The sequence below is a fragment of the Fusarium mangiferae genome (assembly GCF_900044065.1).
Source record: "Fusarium mangiferae strain MRC7560 genome assembly, contig: FMAN_scaffold002, whole genome shotgun sequence".
NCBI classification, from domain to species: Eukaryota; Fungi; Ascomycota; class Sordariomycetes; order Hypocreales; family Nectriaceae; genus Fusarium; species Fusarium mangiferae.
The window spans coordinates 3,417,805-3,431,467 of NW_024573922.1; the positions used below are offsets into that span (position 1 = coordinate 3,417,805).

General features: G+C 47.6%; 4 protein-coding genes across 4 annotated transcripts; 1 reads left to right on the forward strand and 3 right to left on the reverse strand.

Annotated features, from left to right (window-relative positions):
• Positions 1-525: 525 nt before the first annotated feature.
• FMAN_05562 (uncharacterized protein) lies at positions 526-2,616 on the reverse strand (the record flags this gene model as incomplete). Its single annotated transcript, XM_041827766.1, has 2 exons — positions 526-2,184; positions 2,236-2,616. The coding sequence occupies 2 exons, from the start codon at positions 2,614-2,616 to the stop codon at positions 526-528; spliced, it is 2,040 nt and encodes a 679-aa protein (XP_041678696.1).
• A 277-nt stretch (positions 2,617-2,893) lies between these two features.
• On the reverse strand, positions 2,894-4,224 carry FMAN_05561 (putative CYB2-lactate dehydrogenase cytochrome b2; the record flags this gene model as incomplete). Its single annotated transcript, XM_041827767.1, has 4 exons — positions 2,894-2,944; positions 2,997-3,123; positions 3,175-3,501; positions 3,548-4,224. 4 exons carry the CDS (start codon positions 4,222-4,224, stop codon positions 2,894-2,896), a joined length of 1,182 nt encoding a protein of 393 aa, XP_041678697.1.
• A 1,680-nt stretch (positions 4,225-5,904) lies between these two features.
• On the reverse strand, positions 5,905-7,278 carry FMAN_05560 (uncharacterized protein; the record flags this gene model as incomplete). The annotated part of the gene is made up of 3 exons (XM_041827768.1): positions 5,905-6,089; positions 6,138-6,948; positions 7,000-7,278. 3 exons carry the CDS (start codon positions 7,276-7,278, stop codon positions 5,905-5,907), a joined length of 1,275 nt encoding a protein of 424 aa, XP_041678698.1.
• A 4,581-nt stretch (positions 7,279-11,859) lies between these two features.
• On the forward strand, positions 11,860-13,552 carry FMAN_05559 (uncharacterized protein; the record flags this gene model as incomplete). The annotated part of the gene is made up of 3 exons (XM_041827769.1): positions 11,860-12,425; positions 12,516-12,646; positions 12,699-13,552. 3 exons carry the CDS (start codon positions 11,860-11,862, stop codon positions 13,550-13,552), a joined length of 1,551 nt encoding a protein of 516 aa, XP_041678699.1.
• Positions 13,553-13,663: the final 111 nt, after the last annotated feature.

Genomic DNA, 13,663 nt, shown 5'->3' on the forward strand with positions numbered 1-13,663 from the left:
TGTCATCGCCATCATCCATGTTAAGAAGCGAAGACATAGTAAACAAGCTTAATTCCGCTGTCAAGATCAGCAAGCATTCAATATCCAAGCTTCGCCTATTCTCAGTGGCTCAGACACCAAAATACCAGTAAATAGCCAATGACAAGTCCAGACTTATACAGAGATCTGACTTCGTCGAGGCGATATTGACCTTACCTAACTTGGTAGCATGCTGCGCTTTGTCTGATTGGTCAGATGTTGAGGTGTAGTTCTTGGCTTTACAAGGGTATCGCAACATGAGGCCCAAATGGGTTTAGAGTAGAGCTTCAGCTCTGCTTCGAAATGGGGCTGTAGGTTCGCACAGCCTCTGACAAAATGAAAATCCGAGGCTGAAAGGAGATTGATCCATTCTTATGATGTCAGGAATTCCGCCCTGTTCTTTCTGTTAGAGGAGACGGTAAGTTCCGGCCTAAGAAAAGAACGACATCGAGCTATCTTCTGAAAACATCATGTCCTTGTGTCAAGCCGAATATAACATTAAGCTACCTATGTAAGACAAACATTCGCTCTATTACTTTCCATCAGCTCTTTCAATCTTACCCGTCGTTTGTAATTCTTGGGCATGTCAAAATCAAGTCTCCCCACACGTTCATAGTAATGACCTGCCTTTCGCAAGAGAATCCCTTCACATGATACTATAGTATCAGGGTCAACGACAGTTGATTCTTCGAACTCACTCGGACCAATAAATCCTCGCTGTTTATGAAGCGCGTGCAGTCCGAGGAAAAGTACCTCTAGTATTTCAAAACTTTCAGGCATCAGGCTTTCGGCATCGTATTCGAAATTCACGGCGTGTTCGTCTTCACTGTCTTCTGTGAAGCTTACATGACATGCAAACACAGGCCTTTGCACTGTTGAAACAATGTCGGTTTCCGTGAACGGCCTTCCTAGGTTTATGTTGATCAGTGGAGCTTCAAATCGAAGAGCACATTTCTCAGGAGTGTCGAGATTTATGGGGCCGTGGTTGTCCGGGAAGACATTTGGTTTCGTGAACCGTATGAAGGAATGTGAGACTGGAAGAAACCAGATATTGAGGCACCTTGTAGCCCAGGACCAGGTGGGTACTCCAGCCAGTGCGTTGTGAGCCTTGTCGTACGAATTCTTCCATAGCAACCCATCAGCAAGGTGTGAACGAAATACTCCGGCAAAGTACTCGTCACCATGAAGGTCAACAAGTCGGTTAGCCAAGCCTTGAATTGCAACGAGTCGATCAGTCTCGGAGGTGAAATGCATCTTGGAGTATCTGGATATAAGCTCTGTCCATGCGTCGCCCATTGCACTATCAGGTTCTTGGGCAAGGCTGGTATGCGACCGACTGGCTCTGATATCTTGCGCGGTGTCCAAATCACTTCCATACTTAAGACTCTTCTTTGTGCCGTTACATTGCCATATCGAAGAATATTTGGACCAATGCAGGATCCGAGGTGACAGAACAGCCTCTTGTAAGCACCATCCTCTTGATCCCAGCGGCTCAGCGGACCAATCTTCTGAAGGAGATGGACGTGGCACAGAGAGACAGATATACTCCTGTTTCTCGTTGTTGAAAGCCAGTGCACACGTCCTCAGAGGATACCTTCGGGCAGTCTGCTCAACAAAAACCCCCTGGCTACTGTCCGACGCAGCGGATGCCGAGATGAGGCATTTAGAATGTACGTAGTATGATCCAATGCGCGGTGCTTCTGAATTCCAATCGTCAAGGTACTCATCCTCAGGATTTGATTGAATGATGCATATAGCATCAATCCACAAGTATCGAAACTTCAATAGCCGCGTAATTTGAATAGCATCTTGTATAGTCTTCGGGAGGTCATGTACTGCGATCCCTTCGCGCCTTGCGGCTATTGTTGCTCGGGTAGTTTTTGCGTGTTCATTGGTAGAGCCCCAGCAATAGCTGAGCGTAAGATACTTTGGGACTACGTCTTTGTGTAAGTCCTCGGCGGTGACAATGAGTCTAACGATACTGGGATCGTTAGTATCGACGTCTATGAGGCGTGTTGGTGGGTTTGGGTTGAGATCTTGACGAAACCACCCAACGTCGCATTCTTGATGAACGCCACGTTTGTTGATACAATCTTGAATTTGATGACAAAGCTCATCTTTCAGATTAGGTCCCAAGGCCATGTCTAATGATATTGGAGCAGCTTTCTGTTGTTCCGTTAATTTCTGAGAGTGCCATGGATGATCAAATTAACTTACCGAAACCTCTTCGTCAGCTCTAACGAGATGTACGGATATCGCAAGGAGAAACAGAACATCCCCAACGTAGAATCTACAGACTACAGGCCAATCACCCGCATCGGGATTAACCTCTCTTCCGGATAAGCCAATGTAGCTTTTCGTGGGCAACCAGAGGGAACAGGGACCTGCTGGAGGAAACTTCAGGCCAATGGTTCCGAGACTATAGTATACCGTAGCACGAAAACTGCGACAGAGATGACAACCTCTGGCTGCTGAGATCTCAAGGGCCTCGAATGAGTCGTGATGCTGAATAGCAGCCGATGCCTGCCATTCTTCGAGGTTCCATGGTATCCGACGGCAAACCCGGCACCTCAATTCAACGGAGGTTCTGCTCTCCATGGCTAGCGCTCCTTGCGCGATTTTCTTTGTGCTTCTGGGAAACACGAGACAGGAGTCGTTGATTTCAGTTGTGACAGTCTAGAGTGTAGCACATGACAGTCAGCAAGCCACCATGCAGCTCAGCATCCTGACCAATCAACTGGGCTAGCAATTCTTTACTAATAACGGAGAACTACGAGTACCTCGATAAGAGCAGTTTTTAATTCTATATATTTATCTGCTTAAAAATATATACAGGTAAATATCATAAACGCTCCTCTTGGGGCGGCAAGACATCTTAATTCTCGTCCATGAGATAAACATCGCGCTCGAGGGCACGAGTGTTGAGCTTGTATTTGTTAGCTAGACTGGTCTCCGTCCTAATAGTTGACTAAACTTACCACCTTGGAAGGAATGTTGTGAAGATCAGTGATACCAATCTGAGCAGCATCCGCAAGAATCTCAGTCTTGAGAATCTGGATAAGCTTCTTGGGGCCCTCCACGCCATAGACGTTGGAGTACATGAAACTCAAAGAATATCAGCAAATTTTCTGAGCAGTCAATAAAATGAAAACTTACGGACGACCAAGACCAACAGCCTTAACTCCAAGAGCCAACAGCTTGATCACGTCACTTCCGTAACGGATACCGCTGTCGGCGATAACCTCGGTCTTTGTGAAGATCTCAGGGGCGTTGCGTCGAAGCTCATATGCAATCTCAAGGGGAGACGGAGAGTAGTCGACTTGACGACCACCGTGGTTTGAGAGCCAGATACCATCAGCACCGGCCTCAACAGCACGAAGGGCGTCTTCAGTGGTGGTGATACCCTTGAGAATGATGGGAAGCTTAGTGTGAGACTTGATCTCCTTGAAAAGATCCCAGCTTAGAACAGAAGTGGCACCATTGCTGAAGTTTGTTAGTTGATATTGGTGTTCAAGAAGGGTGAACATACGCATTGGTGGTGTCATAGCGAGCAGCTCGGTGACGAGTAGATGTAGCAGGGGCATCAATAGTCCAGACAAAAGCCTTGACACCCTGGTCCTCAGCACGCTTCATGGCATCCCAAGTTACAGACAGGTTGGCATTGGAGTAGATCTGCTGGAAGATGGTGTTGCCACGCTTCTTGCGCTGAGCTCCAATCTCTTCAATGGTCTTGGTGGCATAGAGAGCAGCAACATAGAGAATGTCTTCATCAGCAGCTGCGTCAACAAAGTTGAGCTCACCACGGTCAGAGTCACCATATCCAGCACGAGCGGCAGGGGAGATGAAGATGGGAGCACTGAAGTTATGGCCTAGGATAGTAACACCAAGAGTCTCGTTGAGGCCCTTCACGCTGGCGAGTTGATGAGGTCGAAGTCTAGCCTTCTCCCAGACCTTGAGGTTGTTGCGGTACGCCCATTCTCCCGCAGCAGCAGTGCGGTAGAAAGCGTACTGCTGATCAGTCAAGACTTGGCGAGCAGCAAAATCGAAATCTGGAACGCCTCGGATATCTTTGAGAAGAGGGCGGCTGCCCTCGGTCCAGTTGGTGCTAGCGAGGTAAGTGTTAAGACCAGTGTCAGGCTCGTTGAGCCAGGGTTCATAGGCGGAGACGGCAGCCGCCAGAGAGGCAACGATAGTTGAAGTACGCATAATGAACGGATTTACCTGCCGGAGGATATAGTAAAGAATGACTGTAGCACCTAGGCTAAGAGAATGGAGAGTGAGGTAATGAGTGAAAGAAGAGCCAAAACATCAGAACCAACAGAAAGAGGAAACACGCCTGGATAAATGGAAATACTTGGCCCAAGACACCCGCGGACAAGACTTCGGTTATGGCATGTCCTTGAGTTTGCCGGTGGAGCTTCATGCCCTGAGGTTAATGAAGAGTGGGCACTGCTATGCCTTCTCGGATCTAGCCTGTGACACTCGTGGGGGTTAATGCCTTGATCAGATTGATAAGATCCATCAAATCAAGGAGAGCATGAGGAAATATTCGCCGATGATGTATTGTTAGTCTAGGAGCATCACTGGTATCAAAATTTTACTAGTACTGTCTATCGTTAAGCTCTGTAAAGTCCTTTTCTTTTGCTCTCACGATCTTTTCTGATGATGTCAACAAACCATGATTATTTCTGATACTCAACCCCTGGTTCTCTCAAATAGCTGGTCCAGACATTGAAGAGCCTCATTGATTGCATGAATGATATAATTCACTCTCTCATATCGCCAACATCCCATACTCCACTATCCATCCCATCTTGGCCGCGATGAAGTGGGATGCTGAAAAACCCTCATTTTAGCCTCAACTCCACGATCCAATAGTTGTGGAGTTCATCCACTTTGACAACGGCCAAGCGTCTGGAACAGGAAAGTAGAAGCCTCTTCAAGACAAAGCGGATTTCGCCATCTTGAGCAAAGACTCGTGCTACTATTGATAGAGGGAATGATCGTCGTATCTCGTTTTGACAGGCTAGCTTGCAACATGGTAATTTTTCCGTCCCGCAAGGCGAAACTTTAAAAGATTAATCTGGCACGGACTATCCACTCATAGACGAAGCAGCATGAAGGAGTTACTTCTTTGGGAGTCGTTGATCGAAGTGACAGTCTTGGCGCATGAGCCGATCAGCCGGAACCTTTGCATTGGTTTTTATGAAACGCATCCTTTCAAAGTGAGCCATTGCTTCTTCTGGATCATGAAACACTAGAGTATGCCTGTTGTCTATGCTGGATGTTTCATCCGCTCTATTGGCGTGATTTAAAATCGCCGGCGGATAATACAGTATAGGCATAATAGTAACCTTATTCTTAGTCGGTATACTCGCCGAGTCTATAAATGTTCCGAGGGCGAAGCTATCGAGACTCACCGAGTAAAGGGCTGAGTAAACAAGGACTTTTATGGCAGAAATTTCAATAAAATTGGTTACCAGCGGTCTCTTCCTCTAATTTCTCTATGCTGACTTGAGCTCTCAGTCTAAGTTGTTATCCAGATGTGTTATTTGCAGCTGAGGCTTGTGGCTGAGAGCTCAAATCAGCAGAGAGAACTCAGCAGAGAGACGGTCTCTTCCTCTATCAACCTATCCTCATAACATGCATGCGTTGCACAGGCGATGTTGGTGGACTTGTCCTTGCCTGCTCGAGATTTCAGAAACTTGCAATTGCTATTTGATTACCAAATTGCCTTGGGCTTCCATGTGATATATTGCATATACATATCACGATTGGCATTAGCGAAGAGCTGCCATGAGTTTACAAGGAAAAGTGATACCAAAATCAAGTTCTATCTATTTGAGGAGGCCTCGCTCTATGATTAAGTTTATTACCGGGTAGAGACTATGATAACTCATCGAGATAAAAAGAGTCAAGAGTATCTTGCTCCACCTTCTCACGCCACAATTCGTAATTTTCAAGGAGTTTGTTGTGCTCTTTCTTGAGAGTTCTGGGGTTGTGATTTTCAAAGGCCATGCTCCAGATGGCTTGTGCTTCGTCTTTTGCTGTCTTCCTCGCTGAATCGACTCCTTAAAAGTTGTTAGCTAGCCGTCTTCAACGCCGTTAGGTAAACTCACCAATATGCTGTGCCAGAACTGGATACAAAGCATATCTATCAAGACCATTGCTCGAAGCAATCTCATCGAGCATCAAGTCTATCTGCCCTTCCTTCCTCTCCTTCAGGCTATCTACCACTAAAGGTACCTGAGCTCGTGGGAAAATCATTGCCTGTGAGCAACATCCGAAAGGTTCTCTGAAAACTCCTGGGGGTGGTGGAAATAATGACGCTTTTCCCGACTGATACAGTAGTACTATCAGTCCCGGTACCAGTATCAAGGTTGTCACTGCGAGTGTCTCCATGTCAAGATACTTCCGTGAACTTCGCCAATGTCGACGTACAAGCCACACCGAGGCTGCGATTCCTATGTCGATGCCCAGGATTATCAAGAATTCGTTGTTTCCGCCAATCTCCCGACTCGACCACCCTGTTGATCTCTCCTGGTTGAAAAGACGCATGAAGAGCCAGTTCCCAGAGTCAGATATCTCTGATAGTCCTTGTAAAATTCTCATAAACCATCCCTCAGCAAGAATAATGTCATCCTCAAACATGCCAACGTATAATGCGCCAGTGGCGTAGCATCGTTCGAGGGCGTAAGTGTAATCGAATACGCCTTTTTCCTGGTATTTTCCGCTTTGCTCAAGGTCGCTCAGATGTTTCGTTTGCGTATCGTTGACATCGTAGGTGAAGATGTCGTCGGCTGCATGGTTTAGCCATTGGTGGTTCCAGCCGGGATGGCGTCTTGGATCGGTTTCCGCTATCAGGATGGATATATGGAGGTCGTTTCGTTCTTCCTTAGAAAGGCCGTGCACAATGCTCCCTATTGTCATCTGTTATGCCAATGAGCTTGAGCATAATCATCTATCTTGCGTAGCACTTACGGGGAGGTAATGTGTCTCACGCTTCACAGAACTGAGTGCTATGCAGAGAAGTTTGTTTCCATCTCGCGCTTGGCCCAGGGCCGGCTTTTTCAGCTCCGGATACGAGTTTATTAGCTTCTCAACCTCAGCTTTCCGATGTTCCGAGTACTGTGTCTCGTATGCTCGTGCTTTATCGAAGAAGACACTACCAGGATCACGGTAAAAATGAGTCTGTCCATACCAAGCCAGGCACAATAGCAAAGCGATGCATGTCGTAGCTTTCACGAGTAGACTGAGCATATTGGAGATATTGATTACTCTAAAAGTCACGGTAGGGGATCACACGGATGATCGCAGCTTGTATCATATTTAAGAGCCCCATAAGTTCCGCTCCTTCTCGGTAGTAACTACACGACCAACGTGGCTGCTCAAGCTGATCAAAGTTTAATACTGAGCAATTACTAACATTTCGAACGCCGCGGCCAATGACGAATTTGGAAACTGCCGGTTTTCGTATAATCCTACAGCGCGAAGGATCTACACTTGTTTCGAAGGGTGTTTAGTTTCAAACTCCGACCAATCAAAATATTGCTAGCGTTCAAAGGAAACGGAGCAGCCAGTCAGACGCGCGTCGGTGAAGATCACAACTAATGACGTTGGTGTTTTATTAAGACGGTACTTTATAAATTTCCGACTCGAGTCCGAGCCATCCAGTAGAATCTTGCGTGGATTCGAAGGTGACTCGGAGGGTATCGTAAGGCTGGCTGAGCCACAAATTCAAGCGGTAGGATTATTCGCCATGACCTCTGGCACAGTCATTGAACAGAGGGTGATACAGTGTGTTTGTCAAAGACCCATATTATTTTGAGCTTTGTTCACCACGGACTCACGTGGAATATCACGAGTTCCGTTGTTGGCATCCATGCTAGCGAAATGCTCTCTTCCTCTCCTGCAGAAATCTGACCAGAAAGGCACAGTAGGACTCTGTGGTAACTAAACGTAACCCAGAAAATAACAATTCCCTTAGTACGGGGGGTCTATGGCTATTTCATAAGCTGTATCTTCTCTTGCCTTGCTGGAAGATAAAATGCCATACCATTAATGGAACGTCAAATGGGAATACGCGGGGGTAAAGGACTAAGATGGTGCTTCTATGAGGTATCATTCTAGCTCAGATGCCCTTTAACTATTTAATGATCATTCGTTCTACTCTAGTAACTTGAATACATCGCTTGGTGTGCTGGCGAGCTTCTTATTCGTGAATTGGGTCATTTCGAAGAGTATTCTTTTCAAATAGCTTAACCTAGACCCTCAGCACAAGTAACTGACTTGGGAAATCCAAGTGGGTAACAGAGGACTTCGAAGGGATTTGAAGAGATGTAAACAAATACTGCCACGTGGGCCTATCCCTCGAGCTATAAACTTCATATACTGTTATGTCTCCCAGGAAAATGGAGTTGCGTTATCCTCCCTCAATATCAAGCTTCGATACCTAGACTGATCTGGCCCCTTCTCTACAAGCAATTTCCAACATTGCGGCACCCTCGTTGTTTATTATACTCGAAATAATAATTCGCTATACCAGTGTTATCTACTCAGAGAAGCTGGTTTGCACTGACGCCAACTTACAGACACATTGAATACTTGGCGCCTTTCTCCTCGGATTGACTCACAGAAAATTGTCAAGAGATAACGACAAGCCGTTTCTTTACCGTCCGTTTTCGTCTTGACCAGGACGGGGGGACAGCTGAGATGTCAAGGATTGCGATTCGGCGCCCGCATCGTTGGTTACCAAGCAGGTATCACGAACCGAAGCAGCAACTCAACCATACATAATTCAGTGGCTTGAAACCAGTGAAACACTTGACAACACCACGTGTAGTGCACTCAAGATAGCTCAGCCTAGAAGCTTCGGATGTCTCGGCACATGGCCTTCTAGACTTGTCGTCTGAGTGTCACTAGAGATAGATGGTTGGGATGGTTTCGATCTTGCGCAACCGACCTTGCTACCTTCTAACCCTAATGTTTAGTCCAGAAAGTATTACGAGGGATGACTAGTCTCCGTCACCAACAGAAGGCTCGAGCATAAAGTTTAAGCCACGAGGGTGACATACCTAGCTCACAATTTAGATACCACTCCATAATGCCTCAACGATAGTTTGGAACTATTTACCCCAAATCACATCACCGTCGAATCACAACACCATGACCCCAGTATCAGACTATACTCGCAACGGACTCGTAGTTCCGCGCGTATACAAAGTTGGAGTCAAAGCGTCCTCAATGCACAGCTAACATCTGATCACAGCTCCATAACACAAGATTAACGAAGGATTCATCTCAGCTGTATCTCAAATCAGGTGATCTGAGGCCCGTATTCTGGGGATGCTGCAACTGTGGTATGACAGACATGGTTGACGCCTGGAGAAAGATTCAGATTATGGGGTTGAGATTTAAGATCTCGGACCTACGGAAACATCTAAGCTTCTCTATGGGGAAGATGACTCAAAAACAGACATCGAAACAGCTCATTACTTTTTTCATGATAACAATTTTCCCTATCATGATACCATCCTCCCACATCCCGAAATGATCCGAATAAAAAGCATACATGCTTATCAAGGTATAAGCGGAAGCATTCCACGTATTGGCAGGGGTAGGTTTGCCACAATTTGGAGAAGAAGGGTTGCCAACGCGTGGAGAAGAGTGTATGAGTTATGATTGGGAAATGTTCTCGAAAACGCTAGAGGTGCGGGCGCTTGGGATGATAGGAGATTCTCGTTCGTGTCCCCAGTCTCGATGCATCGTCGGAGTCTGGAACCGTAGCACTTTGGACTCTGTTACATTTGTGTTCCCGACATTTCCCATGCGCAGTCTCCGACACGGTCCCTAATCTCTCACTCTTGAACACGCGTAACAGCCCCAGATACCCCGGATCTCAGTGGAAAGTCAAGATTGCATTAACCTCGGGCATTCGAAACCCCCAGCTAGAGATGTATCGTTCCCCTCAAGTGGAGTGGAGGTTGGAGATATCGTACGAGCCGCCACTAGAACGTCGAGACCTTGGGGGTCAAGAACCAATCAGTGCGATGAAGAGTGCGTCGATTCTTCTAGCCAATTACTTTGTTGGGTTAATGCTGAGCGGAGGTTGTGACTAAAGAAGCAGATGCAGCCTAGCCCCCGCGATTCAATCTCCAACCGAGGAGGGAATCCTTGTTCGCTTTGGGGAAAATACGGAGGGAAGATTGACTCAGAAGACTCGACTCGTAAAGCTTTGACATTCTTATGTTGTCTCGTATCTCTAGCAGCCTTTCATAACATCTTACAGGAACTTGGCTGGTCTTCAGCGATAGCTTCAAATGGGTGAACCCTTGGTACTGACGATAGATGAAGTCGGCTGCAATGCGACGGATTTCCTCATCGAGAAAGCGTCTCGGCGCCAAGGCGATTATTTCCCGAGTCAGCCAAGACGCACTTAGTGAGGTCATCCCGTCGAAATGATCGCCAACCAAGAAAAACAGTCGGACTGCAAAAGTGACTGGCGAAAGAGGGACGATGTTACAGAAGTGCCACGGCGATCAACTTCCAGAACAATCCTAACTCACACAGACGATGCATGTAAGCATGGACCAACGAGGGATTAAACCAACAACTGTCATGGGTCGTTGCTACACCACCAAGTTCACCTCGACCCTCGAGGCCCTAGATGTGACCAAGAAAACGCCAATACCTTTCACCTCCAACGTCAAGGCCACCTATCGAGATGGAGACTCGGCATGTATCTCCCCCAATTCTGCCTCCACTTGTTTCTGTTTTCTCTGTAGTGAATTACACCGTAAGCGGGGATTGTGAGAAAAAAGTTCTGCCTACATTCTGCCCTTGCTAGCCCGCTGGTGTTTCTAGGTGTTAGTTGTCTCTCCCCGCAGAGCCAGTGGGTGTGAGGCCCCATATTTCACAGTGCAAGGTAAGCTTAACAGGGAGCCTTAAAATGTTATGTCAAACCCTAACGTTAAAGTGGTATAAGCGTAAATTCCGGGGTGATCGGCAGTTACACTGAGAAGCACAGCGGTGCCGTATTGCCGAATAAGTCTGGCTCGGCCTCTCCGCACGTTTTTGGAGGTGTCCACCCTTCGTATGTATGCAAACGGGGTTGTCATCGTGGTGGTTAATCCCATGTGACCAATTGTGTTTCATGGCTTCCAGCCCTCTTTTGTCGGTGATGGAGTGATACAGCGTCATAGGATATGGCGAGAGGGGGATATGTCATATAACGAGATACCAAAAACAAGCAGAAACAGCGAAAACACTGGACTACGTAGTATTGTCATCACATTATCTTGTCTGAACTCGTCCATTCGTAAAACTTGCGGATCCGTTGTCATCCTCTTCTCCCCCGCATACACACAGACGACAAACTCTCAACCTTGATCCTAGTCAACAAACCTTCCTTCCTCCCTCCGTTCTCACCCGGCTCAACAAATGATAATCCCTTCTCCATCCCCATATTCCTTCGCTCTGCGGGGAACAGAACAAGGCTAGGGTGGTCACCTCACTTTCTGTTCACGGGCATGATCCGCTAGACGAGTACCCCAACTTCGAGACCCATCCCCACGTCGACTGTAACTCTAGGGTTTTGTGTTGGTGCGACATGTTGGCGTGTATGCTACCATTACACTGCATGGTATGGTATTGCAGGGGAATGGCTAGTGATGCTGTAATCGGAGATAACACATTAAGGTTGTTGCTGTGATCTGCGGCCGTGGCTGGCGTTGCGCAAAAAGGATATAAACCCCCCTCTTCTCCTCGTAAACTCAATTCTCCCCAGCCATCATCACCCCCTCACTCTCTTCTCCCTACAAGACCTGTATAAGCATCTTTACAATGGTCCAGCAACCATCTGCAGGCGAGCCCGCTGGCCCCGTGGTCAAGGGTGTCATTCCCACAGCTAAGCAAGCTCTCAGTGATCTCTTCATTTGGAAGCAGCGCGTCGTGATCACCAACGAGCATGGCGAAGAGACCACTGAGTGGCGGGACCCAGATCCCATCAAGAACCCCATCAGTCTGATGGCTCAGCTTTCTGGCAAGGATTGGATCTTCTTCCTTGTAGGATTCTGCGCCTGGACTGCTGATGCTTTCGACTTCCACGCTCTGTCAATCCAGACCAAGAAGCTGTCGGTCTACTATGACACCAGCAAGACCTCCATCACCACCGCCATCACCCTCACTCTCCTCCTCCGATCTGTCGGCGCAGCCATGTTCGGTCTCGCTGGTGACAAATGGGGACGTAAGTGGCCCATGGTCTTCAACATGATCATCCTCGGTGTTCTTCAGATCGCCACCATCTACAGCACAACATTCCAGCAGTTCCTTGCCGTGCGAAGTCTCTTTGGTCTTTTCATGGGCGGAGTCTACGGCAATGCTATCGCCATGGCTCTCGAGTCGTGTCCGTAAGTCAACCCTACCCCAATTGAACTTTATCATGCCAAGTTTGCCAAGTTTTGGAGAATGCCTTTATTTCCGTGCTAATATCGCTCTAGCTCCAACGCTCGAGGCTTGATGTCCGGTATTTTGCAACAGGGCTACTCTTTCGGGTACGTCTTGGCTGCATGCGCCAACCTTGGCGTTGGAGGTAGCACTGAGAGTTGGAAGACCGTTTTCTGGATTGCTGGTAAGATATCATCGCCAAAGTCTATCATTTCACTCGTACTAACATCACTAAGCCGGTATCTCAATCGCCGTCGGTATCGTTCGTATCTTCTTCCCCGAGTCCCAACAATTCCTCGAAGCCCGCGCCAAGGGCAAGAAGTCTTCCACACCCGGTGCTTTCTGGGCAGACTGCAAGAAGATGCTCATAGCCGAGTGGAAGATGTGTGTTTACTGTTGTTTCCTCATGACTTGGTTCAACTACTACTCGCACACTTCTCAAGACTCTTACACCACTTTCATGTTGGAGCAGAAGGAGCTCAACAACTCTGCTGCTTCTCGTGCCTCGATTCTCATGAAGACTGGTGCCTGTGTTGGCGGCACCATTATTGGATATCTCAGCCAGTTTGTTGGCCGTCGCCGTGCCATCATCGTCTCGGCTTTCATGTCCGCCCTCATGATCCCAGCCTGGATTCTCCCCACAACCGAGAGAGGATTGAGCGCTTCTGGTTTCTTCATCCAATTCTTCGTCCAGGGTGCCTGGGGTGTTATTCCCATCCACCTCAACGAGCTGTCACCCCCTGCCTTCCGATCTTCATTCCCTGGTGTCACTTACCAGATTGGCAACATGATCTCGTCTCCCTCAGCCCAGATTGTCAACGCCATCGCCGAAAAGACTTTTGTCACACTAAAGAACGGTGACAAAGTTGAGGCTTATGGCCCTGTCATGGGTGTCGCTACTGCTATCATTGCCCTCGGCATCATGTTCACCACAATGTTTGGCCCTGAGAAGCGTGGCCGTGCCTTTGAGCACGCCGTTGCTGGTGTCCACGATGAAGACCTTCCTCAACACCAAAAGAAGGACATCGAGACTGCTAGTGTTGAACAAGTCGAGATGGACGAGAGAAACAAGAACAAGGAGGAGGCTTAAGACAGTGCGGTTGCCCAGAAGCAGCTAGCTTAGACATGACACTTCAAATGCAGCAATAGAATCGATAACCTATGAATATAACCCTCAATGACACATTTGCTTCCAATCCCT